Source organism: Cajanus cajan, chromosome 4 (assembly GCF_000230855.2).
Source record: "Cajanus cajan strain Asha chromosome 4, NIPB_CcT2T_4, whole genome shotgun sequence".
Taxonomy (NCBI): domain Eukaryota; kingdom Viridiplantae; phylum Streptophyta; class Magnoliopsida; order Fabales; family Fabaceae; genus Cajanus; species Cajanus cajan.
Genome location: NC_138520.1, coordinates 66021630 through 66047268, shown reverse-complemented (window position 1 = coordinate 66047268; position 25639 = coordinate 66021630). Strand labels below are relative to the sequence as shown.

General features: G+C 33.4%; 3 protein-coding genes across 3 annotated transcripts; all 3 read right to left on the bottom strand.

The window, feature by feature from the left end:
* Positions 1-7244: 7244 nt before the first annotated feature.
* Positions 7245-8234, bottom strand: LOC145957469 (uncharacterized). The gene is made up of 3 exons (XM_083073731.1): positions 7781-8234; positions 7617-7688; positions 7245-7501 (listed from the first exon to the last, which is right to left on the bottom strand). Exons 1-3 carry the CDS (start codon positions 8232-8234, stop codon positions 7245-7247), a joined length of 783 nt encoding a protein of 260 aa, XP_082929857.1.
* An 11528-nt stretch (positions 8235-19762) lies between these two features.
* Positions 19763-20731, bottom strand: LOC109790171 (uncharacterized). The gene has a single exon (XM_020349288.2). It carries the CDS (start codon positions 20729-20731, stop codon positions 19763-19765), a length of 969 nt encoding a protein of 322 aa, XP_020204877.2.
* Positions 20732-21822: 1091 nt separating this feature from the next.
* LOC109790173 (protein NODULATION SIGNALING PATHWAY 2) lies at positions 21823-23665 on the bottom strand. The gene has a single exon (XM_020349289.3). It carries the CDS (start codon positions 23597-23599, stop codon positions 21968-21970), a length of 1632 nt encoding a protein of 543 aa, XP_020204878.1. The 5' UTR covers positions 23600-23665; the 3' UTR covers positions 21823-21967.
* Between the last annotated feature and the right edge of the window lie 1974 nt (positions 23666-25639).

The window sequence follows — 25639 nt, the reverse complement described above, 5'->3', positions numbered from 1 at the left end:
GCCCTGCTTTCTCCGCAAGTTTGGGGATGAAGCGGGATAGCGAGACTAGCCGTCTGGACAAGCGTTGAACCTCTTTTATCGTTTGTGGGCTTTGCATTTGTATGATGGCTTTGCACTTCTCGGGGTTGGCTTCGATTCCTCTGCTGGTGATCATGAACCTGAGGAACTTACCCCCCTGGACGCCGAAGACACACTCCTCCGGGTTGAGGCGCATGTTGTGCTTCCTGATCTGGGCGAACACCTCGGCGAGATCGGAGGCGTGGTCCGTTGCTGAAATGGTCTTAACCACCATGTCGTCCACATAAACTTCTAAGTTTCGCCCAATTTGGTGGTGGAATACTTTGTCCATCAGCCGTTGGTATGTTGCTCCCGCATTTTTGAGGCCGAAGGGCATCACCCGGTAACAGTAGTTGGCGTGGTCAATGATGAAGGACGTGTGCTTCTCGTCAAGCGGGTACATCATTATCTGGTTGTACCCGGAGTAAGCGTCAAGGAAGCTGAGGAGGGCATGTCCGGAGGCTCCATCGACTAACCTGTCGATGCTCGGCAAAGGGTATGAATCCTTGGGGCATGCTTTGTTGAGGTCGGTATAGTCGACGCACATACGCCACTTTCCCGAGTGCTTCTTTACTAGGACCACGTTTGCCAGCCATGTGGTGTACCTGACTTCACGGATGAAGCCGGCGTTGAGCAACTTCTGCGTTTCGACGATGACGGCTTCCCGTCTTTCGCCACCGACCTTCCTCTTTCTCTGGGCGACTGGTTTTGCCTCCTTGTGTATTGCTAATCTGTGGCAGATGAAGTCGGCGTCTATACCGGGCATGTCAGCGCTAGACCAGGCGAAGAGGTCGACGTTCTTGAGGATCTCCGCTTGGAGTTGCTGTCGTAGTTCGGGGGTTAATTGCCGGCTGATCTTTGTGGTCTGTCCGGGGAGTTTCCCAATTTGAAGGTCGTCGAGCTCATCGACGGGGCTGGGTCGTTCGTCATGAGCGTCGGATCTCGGGTCGAGATCGGTGATTTCTTCGTGGTCGGTGTGAGCCAGAGCGGTAAGGTCGTTCTTGCGCTGTTCGCTCGGTGAGACGATTTCCAGGCTTTCTGCGTAGCATTGTCGCGCTACCTGTTGATTTGCTCTGATGGAGATGATCTTCCCATCGTGCCTTGGAAATTTCATGGTGAGGTGTGGGGTGGACACCACCGCCCCGAGCTAATTTAGGGTTGGTCTGCCGATGATGACGTTATAGGAGGAGTCGGCTTCCATGAGTAGGTATCGTACCAAGACCTGTCTGGAAACCGGGGGTGCTCCGAAAGTTGTCAGTAGGTCTACATATCCCCGAGTGTGAATGCTTGTCCCTGCAAAACCGACTAGAGGATCGGTATGAGGTTGCATGAGAGAGTGGGGGATATCTAACCTGAGGAATGTTGGCCAGTATAGGATGTCGGCCGAGCTTCCTTGGTCGACCAAAGTCTTGCGAACTTCCCAATTGGCCAATGCCAGCAATGACCATGGGATCGTCTTGATTTCGGCTGACCCCGGCATAGTCGTCGTCGGTGAAAGTTATCACCGGCGAGTTCCGGCGTAAAGCGCCGGTGGCGGAGTGTACGCGGTTGACCTTGCGCAGGTGTTTTTTCCGGGACGAGCTGCTGGCGCCGCCTCCTGCGAAGCCTCCTGCGATTGTACCGACTAATCGGCTTAGGGGAGTTGACCCCGCTTCCTGGCCTGCCTCATCTCGCGCGATCCCACTAGGGTCGAGTTGAGGGTCGGAGGGGCGATCAGGGTGTCGCCATCGGGTTTGAATGCGAGCTCTTGAGTTTTCTGTGTGCGAGGTTTGTAGGTCGACTTTGCTGGTCGGGCTTCTTAAGGCTGTATCGTCGCCGTTCATGGTGATTGAGTGCTCGTCTGGTACGGTTTCTGGTAGGGACCGTACAGGTGGCCGATAAGAGCTGTCTTGATCGGCCCCACGGTGGGCGCCAAACGTTCTTACCGGAATTTGATCGTAGAGATGATCCGTCCAGTAAGATCGGTGAGCCTCCTTTCCCTGATGTATTGGTGCTCCAAGATGGGGGAGGTACCTGCAAAAGAGACTCCGATGCCAAAGTTAGGGTTTGCATGAATAATAGTCTCATATATATAATGCACGTACCTTAGGGTGGTTTAGGTTTGCTTTGGGCCTTAGGCCTGAGATAGGGTATGTTATGATATGATATAGTTGAAGGGCGGATCTGGTCTGGGGCGAGATCCTCGGGTTCAAGTGTGATTTGCTCAGATACCGGGCTGACGTCGCGCAGCGCGTGCCCGGGGTTGTTTTGTATTGCTAATCCGAGCTCGGAGCCGGGTGCGAAGTACGGTTAGTACATATATTATCTTAATTATATTTTTGGTTTAAAAGTATTAAATAATATTGACCTAATGAAATTTTCTTATATTTTAGTTCAAAAAATTTAGTATTTTTTTTACTAATATATATATTTAGAGAGAGAACATATTATTTAATTTATTGAATATTTTGAATTACTTTAAAAAGTATATTATATAATTAAATATTTATATTTTAATATAATAGCTGTTTCTATTTTCATTAAATACTTTAATTTTTTATATTCAAAACATGATATACATATGTCATACTCGTTCTTGCATCCACCCCCCCCCCCCCCCCCCAATAATATATTATTGCTGCATAAACAAACATGTCATGTAAAAATTCTCAGTGATTCTTAAGTTTGAAGATAATGATAAGTTTTAATAGCTAAAGCATGAACGCGACAAAATACATGAAGATTATATAGGACTACTAAAAGATATTTGCATGAATTAATTGAATAGAGGACTTGTACGTATTTCTTTAAAATATATAGGTTTATATGCTTACAACTCCTTGGATCCTATAATGCAAGGATTAATATAAGGTTAACATGTGTTTTAATTCAGTGCCAAAGAATCAATGACTTGTAAATTTTGCGTTAATTTAAGCTGAAGACATAATGTCCTTATATTTGTTTCCTTTCGCTTTCCTTCAAGATCCTTCGTTAAAACTCTTATTTTGTGCAAAAACAAATAAAGACAATTTATACTACATTTATTATATCATCTTTCCATTACGATTATTATATATAGAGGGATAGATAGATAGAGATTTTGAGAAGTTAAAATACACCAAACATATGAGTACAATTAATGTCAATAATTCTGTTTGAGTAAATGAATTTTGCCAGTCATATAAGGATGTAAATATCAAATATTTCAATCAAATTCAAATTCTTTTCCTTTTTCAACGAATTTCACGTACCTTTAGTACGTAGTTCTTAATCCTTTGGGCATATATTTTCAATCCTGGCCTTATTCTGTAGTCGCGTCAACTCAAACTCCTATATAATTTATTTTATAACCATGATTATTATTTTTAGGTAAACTGAAAAATACTTAATTAGAAATAATTTTAAAAATTCAGGTGATTAAAAATAAGAAAATAAATATGTATTTTTCTTTTAACCCTCAGCCTCAACAGAGAAATAAAAATCAAATAAATTAGTAAGTTCTAAATATAACTTGTTTTACTTGTTGAGAAACAATGTTTTAAATTAAGTTCATAACATGGAAACATCACATTACTATGTTCACGTTTTATGAAATAAATTTGTAAACTTTAAAACGCACCCTCTAAGAGGATTTGAGGAAAAAAAGAGGAAGTACGTGTTCATGTCTATTTCTTTCTTGTCCCCCCATTAAAAGTCTTCCAAACAACACTACGTACGTTCGGTTTTTCTTCAATTTTTTTTTTTCTCCTTTTCATTCCCACACCACTCATTAAGCAATATAATAATATTATATTATAATCCATAAAGCTGGTCTTCAAGCTTTTTTAAAAAGAAAGTCTAATGTAAATAATTATTTTAAAAAATAAATAATATGTAAAATATGTGAACAAAAAAGGTCATCAACATTCACCACATATTAAAAGTAAAGGCAATCATTATGGATCAACTGAAATAGAGTTATTCCAACTTAATTAATAATTTTCAATTTTCAATTATAAATATATAATTGTGTTATATATTAAAAAAAAATTTATTTATTATCTTCGATAGACAATATATATGTTATATATATATATATATATATATATATATATATATATATATATATATATATATATATATATATATATTATTGAGAGTAAGACAGTGAATTTACGGCACAACCTCTTCTACTTAATTAACTCATTAATCTCTATCTACAAAGAGTCAGGACTACCATTCAATAGGAAAGTTAAAAGCTGAAAACAGCTGAATATTTATACCATAATTAATTCAGATTCTTTTCAATATAATAATGAAGTTGCATGAGCTAAGCCACTGTTTTGGTACATTTCTTAAATTTCGTCCTTTATTTTGTTCATCAGTGAACTATATTAATTACATTATATTGACTTTTGGAAAGTAGAAGTTTTAAAGCAGCATCTCTCATGTATAACTATATGCGTATATTTTTTAAGTTGGAATATACTGCTTCTTATCCAAAAGATAATCACAATCTTCATAAATTACAGTAACATTGAGTTTTTGTATATTCCTATTTGAAAGATAAGCATGAATCAAGGTGTTTTCGTAACGTTAATATATATTGTTTTAAGATATTTGCATGACAAAGGAACAGGACTCTATTGAAAGAATGAGAAAAACACCAAGATAATAAGAATTAAAAACAGATCAAAGAAAACTAGTTCCAATTCATAGAAACTTCTAAAAATATCTTGCAGTTTTGTGTATTTTATTACTTTTTTCTTTTGGAAAGCTAGTGACAAATTCGACGACCTAAACCAACAAAATAATAAATGGGTGGTTTAGAAATTCTGACCAGGTGCAAAGCTAAATGCCTAAACCTATTGATAAATACGACGACCTAGACCTATTTGAATCGAATGAGTCCATTTCAACTATTTATCAATCTATCAATATAATATTATTTTCACTAAATTGTATTTTTTTTCTATATAATATTTGAATATAATTTTAATCTTTTAATTTTTAATTCTACTATTCTGATTTTTTAATTTTATAAAATTTGTAATTTTAATCTTATCACTAAATATTCATTTATTAATTAACTGTTAAAATTGTGTTGTTAATAACAACTTAACATTAAATAGATATTACAATAATTAATATTTAGATTATATATATTACAATTTTTCTATTTTAATCTCATAAAAGTGATAAAAAAATATATAAAAATGAGATAAAATAAAGAATAAAAGTGTAATTTAAAATACTATTAAGTAAATAAAGTCATGATCAACATTATAATTTTGATGGTCAAATAATAGACATTTAGTTGTGGAATCAAAATTATAAATTTTTATAAAGTTGAAGAATTGAAATTACTGAATTAAGAATTAAGAAAATACAATTGTGAATCTACACTATACTAATATATAAAAAGAATATTTCTTTTAGTAATTATTTTGATTTTCATATTCGGTAGACTATTGTACCCCTCTATATATTACTAAAAAATATATATATTTATATATTTCAACACTCAAGACCTTGAAGATTGAAGACCAATGAAGACACTAGTTAAACCATTAAACATTAGTTATTTATTTCATTTTTTTAATTATTATAAATGCACAAAGTATTTCGATTTTGCTAGTCTATACCTATTAATAAAAGGGATTAGAGTATATAACCAATTTTGATCTCCACTTTTCAGTAGATTATTATATCCCATAGATGTACTTTATATATATATATATATATATATATATATATATATATATATATATATATATATATCATATCTAAATAACTATCCATAATCTTTTAATATCATATCTATATATAATTATTAGAGATACAAAATATTTTAACCCCTCTAATTTATTATAAAGAAGATACAAAGTGTCTCATCATTTTTTATTTTCATTTTTTAGTAAACTATTATACTTCTCAAATATTAAAAAAGAAAAATAAATAACTTTTTATGTTTTCTTCAAATAACCACCTACCACTACTTATTTCATTACCCTTTTTATTTTATTTTAATTTTTAAAATTTAAGAGGTACAAATGTCTTTTTTTTCCCTACAAGTTAAATATTATGAAAAAAAAAACAACGGTTATTTTTCACATATAATTTAATCACAACTACAAAGTATTTTTCTATGTCGTCATTCTACATCGATTAGCATAAAAATGATGTAGAATAAAATACAGTAATATTTTTGTAATTAAATGGAAAACATTAATATATTTACATAACTTTAAGGCAAAATGGTATAAATAAAAGGTATTCTAGATCAATTTATTTAGAAACTAATGTAGTATTGCTCGAAAACAAATGTCTGGAGAATACTTCTCGTAGCTCACATTCTCATTTCATTTTATTAACCTTACCATTAGATGAATTAATTTGAATAAATAATTTATTTAAATTTTTATGTGATAAAAATTTATGTTATAAGTTTTAGAATTTAATGAATTTTTATATTTAAATATACATATTAATAAACATTTATATAATTTTAAAGTATTTAAATATATTATTATTTAAAAATTTATAAAATATTATCTTATTTTAAAAATTAAAAAATTATAAATTAAATTTTGATAAAAAATAAAATGAAAATACTTAAAAAAAATCAGTCCATACAAAATTTTTTAGTTTTAATTTTAGTCCCTGTAAAATCTTTTTTTTTTTCTTTCTTTCATTCTTCTAAAATTGAAACAATTATTTTTAGTTCCTATTTTTTTTGTGAGCATTTTAAATCACTTTTTATTTATGGAAAAATTAGATGAAAATATTAAGTGTTACATACAATTGTTAGTAATATTATGTAAATCCTTGACATTTTTAAAAATTTCGTATAGATATTAAAATAATTAATTGCTATTCATTTACCTTAAAATAATTTATAAAGATAAAAAAATAGTGACTTTAAATTTAGATGAATGAAAATTATATATATATATATATATATATATATATATATATAACACGTGAATTAAGTCAAAATTCATTTATTTTACAAAGACCAAAACACAGTGTTTACAAATTTTAAAAAAATCATAATCAAAGAAAAATTTAGAAAGATTAAAATCAAAACTCTCTTTTTTTTTTTTGATAAGCAAAAAGATTATAATTATACGGAGTACAAGGGGTACTCCAACCCATTACAGAAGAGTTCAAAATCTAAGCAAAATTATGAAATACACAAACGTGGGCTGAAATACCAACTAGAGTAACTAAAAAGAACAACCAGGGACAGAACTTTTAATCCACTTCCATGACCGCAGTTTAATGTTGTCCAACACTTCCTTACAATCCATTACACCTTGCTGAAAGATTATACCATTCCGATGAAGCCATAGTGACCATATTACGGACACCCAAACCACTTTAAAACACTGGGTGGATTTTTTATATATACCAAGATTCGTCCAATATAGATAGAGAGAAGTTAGGGAATTTGGAAGGACCACCTCAACATCCAACCACTTAGCTACAGATAACCAAGTATTAAAAGCCATTGGACACATTAGAAAGAGATGAAGAGGGTCTTCGATAAAAAAAGAGCAAAGAGAGCATAGATTATTTTCCAACTCCACACCACGTACTTGTAACAATGATTTGCAAGGGAATGCATTCATGAACACCTGCCAACAGAATACCAAGCACTTGATCGGAGCCTTGCATTTCCAAAGACTTTTTATGACTAGATGAAAATCTGAGGAATATGAAAGTTCTCCACCCAGCGAGTGTTGCAGCCAAGAGTACGCACTTTTCATTGAGAATACACCATCCTTATCACAAATCCATCTCCATTGATCTTGTTTAGAAGAGAAAATTTGTAGTCCCTGAAGCATTTCTAGTAAGGAATTCACACTCCCTACTTCATGGACAAAAGGTTCTCTTCTCCATTTAACCTGCCACAGCCACGTAGATCCCTCCCAATTTCCATTATGCCCCACCATTGACAACGGATCAAAGGCAAAGGAGTACAAACGAGGAAAGACATCCAACAAGCGTAAACCACCTATCCACTTATCCTCCCAAAATCGGGTCGAAGTACCATCACCAATACAACGATCAATCTTTTCATCCAACCAAAAATTTCCTTGTTGAAGCACCCAAACTATATCCTTCCACCACCAAGAATCCCTCCTATCCACATTTGAAGTCTTAGAAAAGGACTCAATGCGCCCATACCTACCTTGAAGAACCTTAGCCCACATCGTACTTGGATAGAGCATACACCTCCATACCCATTTCCCTAATAGTGCCCAATTGAACAATCTGACATCCTTGATTCCTAGTCCACCCTCATCTTTTGACTTACACACCGTTTCCCATTTTACCCAAGGAATCTTTGAGCCATCTTCGACACCTCTCCACAAGAAGCCATGTTGGATATGGCCACAATTTCCTTAATCACCGAGTTCGGTGCTTTAAAAAATGACAGAAAATGGATGGGCATTGCATTCAAAACTGCCACTACAAGAAAAATACTAAATAGCGACCGAAATTAGCGACCGAAATTTTTCGGTCGTTATTTTGCGACCGAATTAGCGACTGATTAAAATAGCGACCGATTTAGCGACCGAAATTTTTCAGTCGCTATTTAGCGACCGAATTAGCTACGGAATAGTGTGGTAGCGAGAAAATCGGTCGCTATTTAATTGTGTTTTATGAAAGCATGGCTTGCGACGGAATTAGCGACCAATTTTGAATAAATATCAAAATAAATTGCGACCGATTTTAATTCGGTCGCTAATCCTAAACTTTTGTATATTTTAGCGACCGAATTAAAATCGGTCGCTAAAACTTTTTTTTTTTTTTATCATTCAAATGTCAATTTGATGTGGCAATTTTTATTAAAATGTCAAAGCTAGGATTCGAACCATGAGAATGGAGATTATGGGCCACCCATGGTACCGCTGTGCCACTTTAATTTCTTTGTAAAATATTAAAAGTAATATCTATATATAATATAATATCTTTTCTAAACTTTGAAAAATCCTCCGCATTATATTAGATATCTTTTAATTTAATATTAAATATATTTTAATTATAAAATATAATAAATCAAATCTAAAATCTGTAATAATTTATTTGATATAAATATTTAATATGAAAATATTTATTATAAATTTAGTTATGATTTTTATAATCTTTTAATTTAATACTGGATTTCTTTTGATTATAATATTTTAATATATTTTATTTAAAATATCAATTAAAATATTTTATTACCTTTTCATTTTAATTTATTGTAAAAGAATAAGAATATTTAATTTAGCATTATTAAAAAATAACTATTATAAGATTTAATTTGTTTAATTTTATTATTTATTATAATATTTTTAGTCACTATATTGATAAAAAAAATATTTTTAATTAAAATATATTTTAAAATTTTAATTAATTTATTATCATTCACTCACTTTATTAAAAAGTGATAAAATATAATTTATATTCAATTAATTTAATAAAATAAAAACTTTAAAATATGTATTTAAAACCTATAACAATTTCTTAAATATAAATATTTAATTAATTTTAGTATATATTAAATTTAATATTAGAAAAATTATTATGATTTTAGTTATATGTAATTTAATATTAGATTTCTTTTGATTATAAAATATAGTAAATAAAATCTAAAATCTGTATAAGTTTCTTTGATAAAAAATATTTAATTAGGTTTAATATATAATAAATTTAATATCAAATTATTTATTATGATTTGAGATATAATTATTATAATCTTTTGAATTAATATTAGATATCTTTTGATTATAAAATATAATAAATAAAATTTAAAATCTATAGCATTTCTTTGATACAAATATTTAATATTAGAATATTTATTATAATTTTAGTTATGATTTTTATACTCTTTTGATTTAATACTGAATTTTTTTAATTATAATATTTTAATGTATTTAATATTTTTTATTTCTTTTGATTTGAATTATAATTTTTATAATCTTTTGATTTATTATGATTTAATTTTCATAATCTAACAATTTAACGTTTAAAAATAATGTTTATTTTTAAGATAAATATTATTTAATTATTTATAAACTTTATTTATTAACATAATTATTTAATTATATTAATAGGATGTGAAATTATTTAAAAATTTGATAATAAATTAATATAATTATCCTATTCGAGTGAAATTTAAAATAATTCCTTTATTTTAATCTAATTTAATAATAACATGTTTGATTCAAATAAAATTTTAAAATAAATGTTTATTTATTTATTTATTTTAAATAAACTAAGCACAAATTAAAATTTAAAAAAATGCTTATAAAGAATTAATTTTTTTTTTACTTTTATAATTTAGTTTTGTGAAACCTTCCTCCTTCTCAGTGATACGAGTGACTCTTGCCCTAGCAGAGCCCTTCTTCTCCGTTTCTCCGTTCTTTTCTGTTCCAACGCCGGCCACTACGCTTCCTTCTCCGTTAAAATGCTCCAACACTCTCTCGCCGGCGGTGAGTTCTTAACTTGGTCCTGTTTTAGGTGAACCTATGGGAAGAGAAAGGTATTTGATTGAATGGAATGGAATGTATTCTTTTATGTTCCATTCGATTTCATCCTATTTTAAACATGCAATTCGTAAACAATGGAACCTAGTATTATTTCATTTCGCTTTTTACTCCATTTCATTATTTTCCATTAATTTAAACAGTAAACATAGACCTATAGTTGATCTTTAGGTGTTAATTTGGCTAAGATATGCTCCCTTGCAGTTCTAATGATATAGTACAACTTAGGAAAATGTTGTGCACTTGTTGTATGCATGGGTTGAGGTAAGACAAAAAATGTAAGTTATAAATTAAGATCTCCTGATGTTTTTGAACTGTTATATGATCTTGTATGATACTTACATTTTTCTAATTATATAAATGTAAGTTATAAATTTGTAAAATGCATGTATGCAGTTGTTAAGTTGGCTGTGATGTTTTATGGTTGGGTATATTTATTTTGATATATTGATATGCAGCCCTCATGGACTGACTAAGATGAGTTGCGTCTTCATTGAGTAGGATCCGAACAACAAGAATGTGGTCAACTGTGATGAGAAGTTAAAAAGTATTTTGTATAGGTGATTAACTCAATAAAAAATATCCCTAATTGGATTTATTTTCCCATGCTTTTATCTATTGTGACTCCTCACTGTTCAACTAACACCCACCCATCTTCGTCAGTATTTCTAGCATTAGCCACCTTCTATTCTCTTATCTACTTTGCATTTTGAATCATCTCTGTGTTCTAAACTGTGAACCATCAACCTCTTTTGTTCTTTTCTTTCTGCAACACCCACCCTTTCTTTTTATTGAATGTTTAAGCTGTCTTATATTTGAATTTTGAAATATGATTATGCCTTTAATTTTGTTTGTTTTCTTCACATCTATTGTTATTTACTTGTATGTTTTGATTAAAACATATGACCTTTTATTGTTAATTAAGAATACGTCATGAATGTTATGTATTTTCTTTTTAAATTAGCATTTATATGTATATAGAATAAATTATTTAATCTGCATAAAAAATCAAAATAGTGGTCATCTCGCTATTTGCTACACTGCTATAGCATTGTTTGGGGTATTAACTAGGATGCCTTTCTCTTTGGGTATTGCAGGTAACAAGAGCATTTGAGGGTCCAGAAAAATCTGCAGAGGTAAAGCAAACCAATCTTTTTCTTTTTTATTTTTTTTAAATCTTTTATTTTATTTATTTTTTATTTGTGTGTGTGTGTTGTTGTCAACATTCCTTTTGATTTGTGAATGGCTGCTGTCTTAATGAATTAACTCTAGTCATAGATATTCATCAGGAAAGTATAAGGAAAACTGAACTTTGTTGTTTGAGCATGTGTCACTGTGTGTGTGCTGGTTATACAGTTGGAAAAAAATACTTAAGAGGGCATTTAACGTATGATTTTCGGACATGAAAAAAAATTTCTTCACAAAACGCACCCTTTGTGTATGTATGATCACAAGCACCATAGTCCAAAATCCAGGATCCAATAGCCAAAGTTTGAGAAAAGAAGCTAAGGAATTACCATACGAATTCACTAAGTCTGAGGTAAATATATAGAATGGACGACCTTTAGTTGAAGATTCTCCTTAAATGTTGTGATTTTTTTTTAGAGTATTCATCCTTTTTCCAAAATCCCACACTTGGGATCAAGAGTTGTTTGGTGTTGTGACTCGTGACGGAAAATGCAAGCACCTTGGTAGGGTAGGGGAATAAGTGGGCTCCTGGAGGATAGAGCCTGACTTGGGTTGGTTCCAATTGGGTTACAAATACAATCCTGTTGGCTGTGCAGACATCTATATATACTTTTTTAAGTTGATTAATCAATACCCTCTGTTTGTTTCATGGTGAAGTAGCATCCTGGCAATTTGCTTCTCTTCATGTTCTTGGGTATTTGTACATTTTGTCCAGTTTTGAGAAGAGTAAATTGGGCTTCTGAATTTTTATTTTTCACATTATGTAGTGTTATGTGTCTATACCAAAAATGAAGTATATTTCTGTTACATATTCAAAACAGGCGAGGTTCGCTAAATTCAGGAATAAGGACAGAAAATGTTATATATTAAAGTAAACCTCTATGGATTTAAGTTTTAATCAAATGAGAGTGTCACGTGTTCCGTTTAATAAAATTTATAATAGAGAGATAATTGAGAGCAGTGATAGAGAAAACAGAAATTGATTCATTAGCTGGAAAATACAGAGAGATGATCATTATAAACCTATTCTAGATAACTCACTGCTAAGTCAGCAAGTAAGTAATTCATAACAGCAAAGCTAACTCTGTTTTAGAGTAACAAAATTACAAGTGAAATTACAGTGAAATAAAATGAATATATGTATACTCTACTACTGTCATAATTGGCTCAGTCTTTCTATAGTAGGATTGTTAGATATGACATATATTACACATGTATGATGAATCATGTGCCTAATCAGATTTCCAATTTCAGCACATGTAACGTAAGTGACATACTAACATTTGATTAGGACTTTATTAGCATTTATTACCTTACCCAACTCATGTAAATATAAATAACAATAGTGTGTGGTCTGCATTTGATACACAATTTCCCAAATTCTATAAGGATGTTAGAAATTTTTTATTTTTGGTTTGTCTCGTTTGGTGGATTTACTGATTTTTGGAGAAATACAAAAGATGTACGTTTCCCTTTCTCTAGTTAAATTTAACACTTCAAAATGTTTTCTAGATAAAAATGGTGGAAAATGAAGAAAACATGCTTGTACAATATAATAGATTTCATGAAATTGCATTTTTACCTTCTACTTTTTTCATCCCTGCATCAAATTTTATTAATTGTTTGAAAAACCTCAAGAGAACTATAGAAAATCAATTTGTATGGTTGATAAACGATACAAGATGCTCTGTATGTTGAGCTAATTACAACTAGCAATTAGCTCTAACAAACTAATTCTCAAAAAAAAAAAACTCTAACAAACTAATAATAACTAATAAATTATTCTATCAAACTAACCACTCTTCATACTTAATATTAACTGAGCTGTAAAATTCTTATTTCCTAGTTGATGCTATAATGTCCAAAGTATTTACTTTCTCAATTGAACAAAAAAAAAGTATTAACTGAACTGTAAAATTCTTATAATGCTATAATGTCCACTCTTCATACTTAATATCATGCATCCTTTACTAATAATTTTTTTTATTTGCAGGCTCAGTTACTTGCTGTAGAGAAGGAGAAACATAAATATTGAATAATTCATCTTTTGAGAACCATCAAGGATCTCAGATCAAAGTTAGAGCAAGTGAGTATAGCTGATTTGTTTTTAAATTTTTATTGAAATAAATGATCAAAATATATTGCCTCTTTTAATGTGTTGCTTCAAGTCAAAATTAGCCAATCTGATTACAAAATAAATTAAAGGCAGAAAAATCACGTATCAATTCATATCATAATCAAATTTGATTATAAAAGAAAAATGAAAGATCAAATCTGGTTCCGTGATCAAATATTGCAAAATAGTTAGTCCTGCTTAACAGCAAAAAGTGAAATTATATCCCTATGGGGAGAACTATTGGGTAAAAGATGCTGAGATAAAAGTAGAAAATTTAAATACTGCCTATAAAAGGACAAACGAGAATTAGATGCTAGAAAAAAAAAGATAAATTATACCCCATTCACACCTTCAACAAGAAAAACATTAGAAGAAATCAGAATTTGTTTCCAAAGTACATACTTGGATATCGTTTAAGCTCTCGTTGGACAAGGTCGTAAGGGAAAGGACAAAGTTGTTCCACTCTACATATTGCAACGTCCTTTGCATCAGCCTTTGTTTGTTGATCATCAAGTTCGTAGTAATTAATTTATGAATTTATTAATTAATACTGAAATACTAATGTGTAGTTACGAAGTAGTAAATTGAAACTTGGTTGACAGCTCACGGTGTGGGACATGTGTGGGGTGCGCTATGGCGCTATGCGGCATACGCCAACCGTGATAGGTGGGTCCCACCACGTCGTTAAACTTAACTGCAATAGGACGTTTTTTTTTTTTTTTCAGTTTTCTTTTGAAAAAGACATAAACAGATTTTGCTTCTCTTGTTTTTACAAAATATATAACATTAAAAAAATAATTAATGGTTTGTATTATAAAGCAATAAATAATTATGATTTATGATTTTGTAATGAATACGCATGAAATATAAATTTTAAGCGTTTTCTTTGTTATATAACTATGCTTAGTAAGTTATAGTTATTGAGATAAGGGTTGTTGGATACAATGTGGCTTGGCATGGGCGGTGGGTAATTAATCTTTTCTCCATGGTAGTGGCACTGGTCAACTTAGGATATAAATTATCTCTTGGACCTATCTATGTGTAGCCCTTCTTTCATGCCATAACTTTACCATGCATTATAGTTAATCTTCTTTTGTCTGCTCATATACTTTCCACTACTTGCATCATTTCTATACTTTCCACTACTTGCATCATTTCTATCCACACTGTTTCACAGATTATATTCTCTGTAATCTCTATGCTCCCTTCTCATCTTTCATTCTTGGAAAGTCCAGCTATGTCTTTGCTTTTATATGTAAAAGTTGCATGTACTTTGGAGACATAGTGCTATCCATCTAAGCTTCTTTTGCATTGATGGGAGACCCCTTGTTGTAGACTTTTATGTTTTGGTTGTTGAAGGTGTGAATTAAATGCTGAGCTTGCTGTAAAGGAAGCAAAGGAAAAAGCATTAGAAGAGCATATATGACAGCATGATGAGCAGATGCGGTATATACTACGCCATCTCAACATTGACCCTTTAAGGCCAACCCCTCCTGCACCGAGTACTACCCCAGATGATCCTGACCATGCTGTTGATGATGTTCTTGATGACATAGCAGAAGACCCTTAATTAAGCTTCTTTATTTTACTTGTTTCAGGATATTTTATTGTATTTTACTATTACTTTGTTGAAGTTTAAACGTTTTATGTTATTATTTTGTTTTTAGCATACTATATTAACATACTTATATTTTATTTAGTTTTCATTATAATATAAATTTACATCGATAAGATTATGTCTTTTAATATGTTCTAGTTTATTATTATAAATTGTGTAATAAATATATTATTAATTTCATATTCGTTAACAGGTATAAATTTATAATTTAAAAAGAATTTAAAATACTGGTATATTTTAGCGACCGAAATAGCGACTAAATCAATTTGTAGCTAATTCAAGCTATTAGCGACCGAAATAGCGACCGATTCTATCCGTAGCTACATCAAGTTTTTAGCGACCGAAATAGCGACCGATTGTATTCGTAGCTAGATCAATTTTTTAGCGACCGAAATAGAGACCGATTTTATCCATAGCTACATCAATTTTTTAGCGACCGAAATAGCGACCAATTTTATCCGTAGCTATATCAGTTTTTTAGCGACCGAATTAGCGACTGATTCATAAAATGTTTTTATTAAATAAATACAAAAAATAGCGACGGAATTTGCTACCAAAAAATTCGGTCGCAAAATTGGTCTTCATAAGTTAGGTGACCAAAATTTTAGCGACGGATTTTATTGTCTAGCGACTGATTTTTCGGTCGCTAAATTGCGACGGAAATATATTTCGGTCGCTATTTGAAATAGCGACCAGGGTTTTAGCGACGGAATTTTTCGATCGCTATTTCGGTCGCTGAATGAAATAGCGACTGAATTTACCTAAATAGCGACCGATTTTGGTGGTAGCTAAAACTTGATTTTTTTGTAGTGTGCATTGATTAAGGTTACCCTCCCCCCAATGGACAAATACCTATGCTTCCAAGAGGATAGTCGGTTACGTAAGCCATCCAGTATTGGTCTCCAAGTAGCCAACTTCCTAGGGTTTGCACCAAGAGGTAATCCCAAATGCTTAAACGGTAGTTGACCCACCTTACAATGCAAGAAAGAAGCTGCCAACTCAGTAAAATCTACCCCAGAGTGAATACCAACGACACTACTCTTGTGAAAGTTAATTTTCATACCTGAAATTAACTCAAAACAACGCAATATGGCCTTTAAGCACCACAAATTCTGCATAGTAGCTTCTCCAATTATCAGAGTATCATCAGCAAACTGCAAAAGAGAAATTAATGGACCTTCACCACCCAAGTGTAAACCCTTAAATAGATTCATATCTAAGGCCCTGGTCATCAACAATCTGAGACCTTCTACAGCAATTAGGAACAAAGATGGTGCTAATGGATCTCCCTGCTTTAATCCTCTACCAATAGCTACTTCCCCCGTGGGACTCCCATTTACAAGTGCTGATAGACTACCCCCACATACACAACCTTCCATCCACCGTACCCATCTCTCATCAAAACCACACCCTCTGAGCATATACAACAAGTAATCCCACTCCACAGAGTCATATGCCTTTTCATAATCAATCTTCATAACAAAAATCGGTTTCTTATATTTATGAGCATAATCAATAGCTTCATTGGCCACTAAAACACTATCCAGCATATGTCTACCAGGAATGAATGCAGACTGATTCTCTGAGATAATTGATGGAAGAATACCACGCAGTCTATTTGCCAATACCTTAGAAATAATTTTATACAGGCACCCAAGCAACGAAATAGGATGAAAATCAGTCATACCTTGAGGGCAGGGAACCTTAGGGACCAAAGCCACAAAATAAGACAAAAGAGCCTTTGGAATCTTCAAGTAAGTATGAAACTCATCAAGCAAATCCATCACATCCACCTTGATAAGAGGCCAAAATCTCTTCAAGAAAGCAAAATTAAACCCATCAGGCCCTGGGCTTTTGTCACCATCGCTCTCCCTAATCAAACAACATACTTCTTCCTCCGTAAAGTCACCAACCAACCTTGCATTTTGTGCATTGGATAGCACAGGAAAACCATCAAGTGACAATCGTGGTCTAAGCCAACTCCTTGCTTTGAAATGCTCATCAAAATATGACCTCACAACCTCTTTCATCTCATAAACCTCCTCTACCATTCGCTCACCTATCTTCAAAGCAATAATCTGGTTACATCGCTGCCTTCCCCTAATACAAGCATGAAAGTATTTGGAATTTAAATCACCATATTTACCCCATTGAACTCGCGCCTTTTGAGCTAACAAGCTTAGTTTATTCCTCCGAGTACACCAAATACCATCCAATAGCTCCTTTTGCCTAATCCTTTCTGAGTTTGTAAGAAATTAATCCTCGTTCTTCGCATCCAGCTCCTTTAATTTCTTGGTCAGACTTTTTATCTTAGTATCCACATTACCAAAGACTTCGACGTTCCACTTCTTTAGAGAAATTTTAACATTCAAGAACTTTCCTCTTAATCTCTGGGCGGCCCATATACCTGAGACCTGTTTCTCCCATGCAGACCTAACCACATCGTTAATACCACTATGTGAAAGCCAACAATTATTAAAACGAAACGGTTTAGGTCCCCAGTTTAGTACCTTATGTTTCAAAATCAATGGACAATGATCAGATACATCACGTGGGATGACCTCCACATATCCAGCACCCCAGTGAGCACTCCAACTTTTTGAGACCAACACCCTATCCAACCTACTCATCATAGAACCATCACCTTTAAACCAAGTATATCGCTTCCCAACTAGTGGTATTTCAATTAACTCCATATCTCTTATAAACGAGTTGAATTCCTCCATATCCCGTACACCGTATTCACCATTCACCCCTTTTCTCTCATCTTGTCTTCTCACCGTGTTAAAATCCCCAACTATACACCATAAACAACTCCCAAAACCACGTTTTGACATGATAATCGCTTCCCACAACCGCCTCTTATCCACTAACTGACAAGGAGAATAAACATTCACCACAACACACCTATTTGCATTGTCGCCCCATTGCAAGCAAACACCATGGAAACCAGAACCAGAAAACGTAAACACCAATTTACCTCGATTGGAGTTCCAAATAGAAAGTAGACCGCCACTCCTACCTTGTGAATGAGACGCAAGCCACTCAAACTCTGAAGATCCCCATAGGTGAGCACAAAAAGCACGATCACACCTCTCCAATTTAGACTCCTGTATGGCAATAAAATCAAGTTCGTTTGCTCTAATAAGCTCAGATATACGACGCCTTTTCACATCACCCCCTAATCCACGACAATTGAATGTACCAATTTTCATTGCATTTCCGAGGAACCCTTTTTAGCAATCGCCACCATACGATCCCTCAACTCTAATGAAATAAGTTTCTGTCGCACATCATCTTCATTCCCACGCACCTCCATTCCAATACTCTTGCAGATAGAGAGAATACGATCAGCCATGGCTTCATCATTACACCATTCTAGCTCTGCACCTAAGTTGACACCTTTAGACTCAATCGACGAGGCCACTTTAGATGTCACCCCATCTTCAACAGTCTTTGCAGACACAAAATCTCTAGTTTGACGACGAAACTTGAGAGACCCTTTTTTTCTGCTTTAGCTTTCTAGTTATTTTTAGTACACTTCTCATATTCTTCCTTCCAATTGGCTCATCAGTTTTGGCTTGAAGGGTGTTTATTGACATCACCCCTTCCCTAGTCTTAATACTCCTCTCCTCTTCAACTGGATGAACAACAGCTGTAGTCACCTCCATTTCCACCTCTGTTCGTACCCCTCCCTCATCTCCCATCACATCACCCCCTATACTAAGCACTCCTTTCTTTTTACTAACCTTCCTACTCATATTGCTTATCAGTCCACCATCCTCATCCAAAGTCACCCCTTCAATTACATTAAAACTTTCCATTACTAAATCTTTATTAATAGTAACTTCCCTAGTAGATTCTGTTACCTCTTCCACCGTTTGCTCTACCCTCTCAACACAATTCCCACCACTGTCATCATTGCCAATCCCCGATGTAGCCTCACCATTCGTTCGTTCTTTAATCATTGACTCCACTTGGCCCTCCTCCATCCCTCTATCCTCATCAGAAGAAAAATTTTCCACATCGTCCAAATCAAGTGATTGATCAATGGAGACATCCTCTAAGGTGCTATCATCACTAGTCCATCCTTTTGTCATAAATTGTCCCCCATGTTCCTCGACGATACGCACCGAAAAGCATAAGTCATTCACCAACACTCGTGTCTCCTCATTGATCAGCGCCTTATACGTCGTACTCATTTGAATTCGAGCATAATCAAGATGCCTTCTTTCCCGTGTAACTTCATCAACTTGAATGAAATCCCCCATCGAAGAAACCATTTTAATAAAAAAATTCATTTGACCATGCGTGAAGGGGGATGCCATAACAACGTACCCATGTCTCACGTCGTACACAAACCATCCTTGGATGCCATTCGACTAACTCATAAAACCACCTTTCCCAAAGCTTTTGATACATTGACACCGTATCCTGAAGATTAACATCCGCATCCGATTCCACCAGTACCATATCATCACCCATCGTTGTCACCTTGATATCTAGGAGACCCTCTTGTAGTAACTCTTGACGAATCGTGTTCAACTGAATATGACGATGACGCCGACCCACCAAAGATCGCTGGCATTCCTCAATTACCTGACCATCAACCTTGAAATGAAGATGACCCCACGGTTCCTTTTTACGCACCCACTGTTTTCCCCCCAAAGCTGGCTCATCGATATTGTCCTTCAACTCCCTAGTGTCAAACCTCTTCGTTCCTTTCAATTTATCCGCATACGATGCTCCATGAATGAGCTTTGCTCTCCCAGGCCCAGGTTGCCTTGTACTTTGCACCCGAGTATCAACATGACATCGGTTTGTCTTCCTCCGTGAGTGACGAGAGAGGTTGACCTTTAGCCTCCGTGCTCCTATAACAATAGAGTTCAGACTCCTTTCTAAACCCACCACATCACAGACGCCAGAAAACCGTACGAAACCAAACCTCTGTCCTTGCTTATCACATTTTTTTGGAATAAACACGTCTACTACCGTTCCCCATTTTTGAAAAAATTTCCACAGCACTGATATCTCCTGATTGTCCGCCACATTGGTGAAGAAAAACGACGTAGAATTATTCAGAATCTTACTGAGGTGTCCTCCAAACTTTCCTTGAGCACCCTCCATTCCCCCTTTTGGAAGCCTTATGATGAAGATGAAAAGTGAAGTAAGACTTAACTTACCGGACGGCACCAGTGAAGTTGGAGGCAGGCTGACAGCCTTAGTATCTTTTGTCAAACACCTTGAGGGCATTTCCTCCTCTTTTCAGTAACTGATTACGCATTCCTCTTGACACTCCCCGAAAACACTTAATAGCAACCAGGTCTATAATTAGGCAACAGATCCAGATCCCGAATAACAAAGCTCATGTAGGATTTCGCAGGGGCATTTTGTCGAACAGTTGATGTGTTGCCCACAAGAATCTTACGTTTACGTGATATATAATTCAAATAAAATCCTCCTTTCTTCAGCAGCGAATCAGTCTCCGTGATGAGCGACGTGATTAAGAGAAGTGCTTGGGAAAAAGCAAAAGCTTGGTAGTAGTGGCTGGTGCCAAGTGCACGTCCGGCTCGATAATAAAATTTATTTAATAGTCACAGTAACACCTCGAAGCTCACTAGACTTCCTCAGAGGAGTTTAAGTAGCTATGGGGTGAAAATGTCATCATAGAAAGCATAACACTTCATCTTTTTATAACTAGAGATTAAAAACATATTTAAGTACTATAATTTACTAGTTTCTTTAAAAACTGCCCAACATTGAATTCGGTACTACATTCCATGTAGTGTAGAAAAAATTAGTCTGAAATGAACTATAGAAGAAATCCAATGCTATAAAGAGATATATAATCAAATTGATTATCTTCATTATTTCAGTTGGTCTCCAAATTCAATTTGTAATTCATTTTTAACTTTATCTGTCAATTTGAGGTCACGATTATGCAGAATGTATTTTTCAAAATTTACCAATTTAATAATTAAAATGAATATTTACACAATAACATAAAATGAACATGTGTTGAGCCCTTAAAAATTAAGATCTTGGTCATGTTGAGCAAGTTGAAGAGTGAAGAGTTTCTCTTTTCTCTTTTTGAGTAGTCTATAAACCCAATATTATGCTTAAAGGGTCTGTAGATCCCATACACCGTATACGGTTGGTCGGTTTTAGTATTCAGATTATAGGTTGATTAGTTTCCAGTTTTGCATATGATCAGGGTACCCTTATCACCTCATGTCCCTTTTCATTAATATATTATTGTCTTTAGCAGTTTAGCTTAAAATAAATAAAATCAAGGTGCAAACATAACAATAAAGTAAGGTTGTTTGCAAACAAGTTGTTAAATATCATGGGAAAAAAGAATGAACTTCTTTATATAATGTGTTTAAGGGTACATATGAGCATGAATCTGTACAAATCAAATTATAATAACTACTACCTTCTGATTGTGTAATTCTGACTTATACACACACAAAAAAGTAACCATCTAGCTTAGTTTTTTTTCCAAGTTGAAAATCTTAATAGTTGAGTTCCTTTATACTCCAAAACCAGTTCATTGTCATATTCTTCTTCAATCCTGGTCTGATAGGAACCTTCACTTCCTCTCAACACTTCTCTGATTTCCATCAAAACATTTTTGCCCAATCTACAACCCTCTAAGCTAATCTTTGCCTCAACATGGCAATCCCTTTTCATTTCCTCCCATGTTTGCAACCAATCAAGAGAAGAAATACAAGGTTGCAAAAATAATTGCTCCATTGTAAGTCTTGCTTCTAAGAAATGAGATGGAAAATGTGATTCAACAGACTCCAACAAGGCTTGGTAATGCACCAAATGTCCATCAAAAAATGACTTGAAATTCAAGCAATTTTTCACTTTCTCAAAAGCACCACCATCCCCAAAAGTGATCATTCCCCTGTTGCCAGAGCTATTGATCAAATCCTCAGCTACCCTTAGAAACTCTAAGGCATGTCTTCTACTTCTTAGTCTTCCCATGTGTGGAAGGTCAATCATGCAATTGAAGACCAAAAACTCTCCTCTCCGACCCCTTTTGTTAATCTCAGCAACAAGTTCCTCCACTCCTTTCTCCTCTACCACTAACTTCACACCATAAGTTTTGGCATGTTCATATAGTTGCCTTCTAGTTTCCTCAAAATTGCATGGAGTGGAACAATATTCAATGCCATCATGATCAACCAATTTGATTGATGTCAATTTCAATGTTTTGTGCATGTGTGCAATAGCTTCAATCATAATAGGCCATTCCTCCCCATGTCCAATACAAAAGTCCACTATGTGCACAACATCACAATCTTGTGGCCAGGCTTCAACAATTGCTGAAATAGCTGCAAAGTGAGCAACTTTCCCGATTGGGTTTCCTTGATAGAGTGCCGTCAAAGCAGGCTTAAAGTTCTTGAAGGCCTCCCCTTTGAGATAGTCTCCATGATTTGCTATGCCTTGAGACAAATAAAATGCAAGGCGCTCTAGAGACTCACCAAGTGGACTAGCTTTCTGGCTCATGCACTTCAAAATCACTTCTGCCAGTGCTTTCTGGTCTTGCTCCAAGGCCTCTCCGCAAGCCTCCATCAAGTGTGGAAGACTCACTTGGTTGTCAATTTCCATGTGTTCTTGTGGTAAAGTCAGAGGTGGTGTATGAATTGAGGATGATTCTGAATTCACAGATAAGGCAGGACTCCATGCATCATTTTCCACCTCACTGGAGGATAAATTCTGTGAAGGGAAGAAACTCCCTTCACTTTCACCTTGAGAACTAACAATTTGAGCACTCAATATGGAATCAAAATCATCCAACTCCATCAGTGTTGGAAGGTAAAGGGTTTCTTCATTGATTGGGAATTGGACATGATCATTGGGGAATATGTGGGAGGAAGGAAAGGTGATGGAGCATATTTCAGAAGTAGTGTCCTCTAGAGAACTCAATAGGGTATTGAGTCCACAATCATCAACATGATCATCCATCATAGTGAAGCCATAAGGTTCAAAATCAACATGGTTATTCATGGTGAAGCCATATAACTCAACACCTTGATCAAAAGTTGAGTTCATCTCTTCATAGAATAACCATGGAGATTGTTGATCCTCTGGCTGCATCATCTTTTCCATTGGATTGTTTCACACTTCAGAGAAGGAGAGTCTTGTTTTGAAGTAGGTTTAATGAGTAATACTGTTTGACTATTTATAGAAGAAAAGAATATTGGAGAAAGGGTTGCTCCCCCTCGCTTTCAACCAAAAATCCTTATATGTTATTAAAATAGCATGAATTATATTTTAATGAAGCATTATCTAATCCTCAAAGTTACGCAAAAGATTGAATAAATACATATTAAGATTATTTTACTAACAGGAATTCTAACAAAAGGAACTGATTTAATTTTAACCTGTTAAACTTGCACCCGAAGCCTTGAATATCCTTTAAGAAAACACTGTACAGAACTGATATAATAATACGTATATACTGAAATCTCATTATAGAAAATAATAAAATAGCAAAATAATTGGCCAATCGCTATCTTTACATGGTAGGAATTGAAAACCACGAATTATTTTTACCAAAATTTTAGAGAGTTTTATTCGTAGAAGGTTACCATGTAAAGTATACTTCCTTCGTTTGGCAGCTTCGATGAAACGCGGAATTAAATAATGGTACCCCAAATAACCGGTGATATCACTATTCCATATTATAACTAATTAAATGATTAGTTAATAGTTGATGTCTTTTCGGCACAATTACGCATGAATTCATGAGAAATTGAAATTCAATGACGACGATGTTTCACTGCCTTCTGCATAGCCGTGTACGTATGGTGAAATATATTATTGTACACGCGTCCACGTGGGAAGGCTCCTTAATGCACTGACACGTGTTATTCTCACTCATCGTTGGAAGGGTGCTTTCTAAAACACGACAAATTTAGAGCTCTGCTAGTAATTATATATGGGTAATGCTATTTTCATTTGAATTTTTTACTATTACTTATAACAATTAATGAAATTGAATTTTCAGCTAATTATGCAAAGACTATTTTATAGTTGGACACTTTGAAGTTTTATACACCAGCATCAATACTTGTCATGTTTTTTCATCTCTTTTTTCTTATTTAATCATATCACCTCTCCCTATTTTATAGGTGGCAAATACATACAATTGGTGTTCAACAACCATTTTTGTCATACACTACTCATCACATTTAATTTGAATCTTTCATATCACTTACTTCTATAGTTCTATTTATCTTTTACCTTTTTTTTACTCTAAAATAAAAATTAAATATGCTTTTAGTTCTTGAATTTTTATCTATTTTTATTTTTAACTCCTAAACAAATTATTTACTAGTTTTTATTTTTAAACTTTTATCGTTTTAAATTTTGTCAATTTTTACTTCTATTTTTTAAACTTTTTTTTTCCACTTATATTTTTAATCTCCAACGTCAATATATTTTGTTTCTGAAGAAAAATTTTAGAGATCAAAGTCAAATAAATTTGTTTGGAAACCAAAAATGAAAATGGACAAAAGTTCATGACTTGAAAACATATATAATCTTTAAAATAATATTGAAAAGCAAGTTTATCCTAGTTTTTATAATAATAAAAACGTAGATGTAAAATAGAATGAAAGATATGGCATAAAAATTAAAATATTAATAAAAATATTGTAAGATTTTTAAATGAAAGTAACATCGTGTTTAAAGTATTATCTCCATAACAACGACAGCAATGTTTTATTTAAAGATATAGTGGGAATTTATGTAAAACTATTTTTAAAATTTTAGTTATTTTATGTTTTTTTTAGAAAGTATTTTGTTTTTTAAAAACAAGTTAAAATAAATATGAAAATAATATTTTAAATAAATTTGTCTTGATTTATATATGAAATTTAAATCATCTTTCAATAATAATATAATAAAAGGCTTTTTGTTCAGATAATTTACGTAATGTGTAGGCGTTGTTGTTATTCTTTAATAAACGTTTAATTTTTACGGATAAGAAAAACTTAAAATATGCCCCATAATTTAAATGGATAACTTTTCTATATCTAAAACTTATTTTCCATGAAGAGAATATATATATATATATATATATATATATATATATATATATATATATATTATTGCATGAAAGCTTAATTAATTAGTACATGGAGT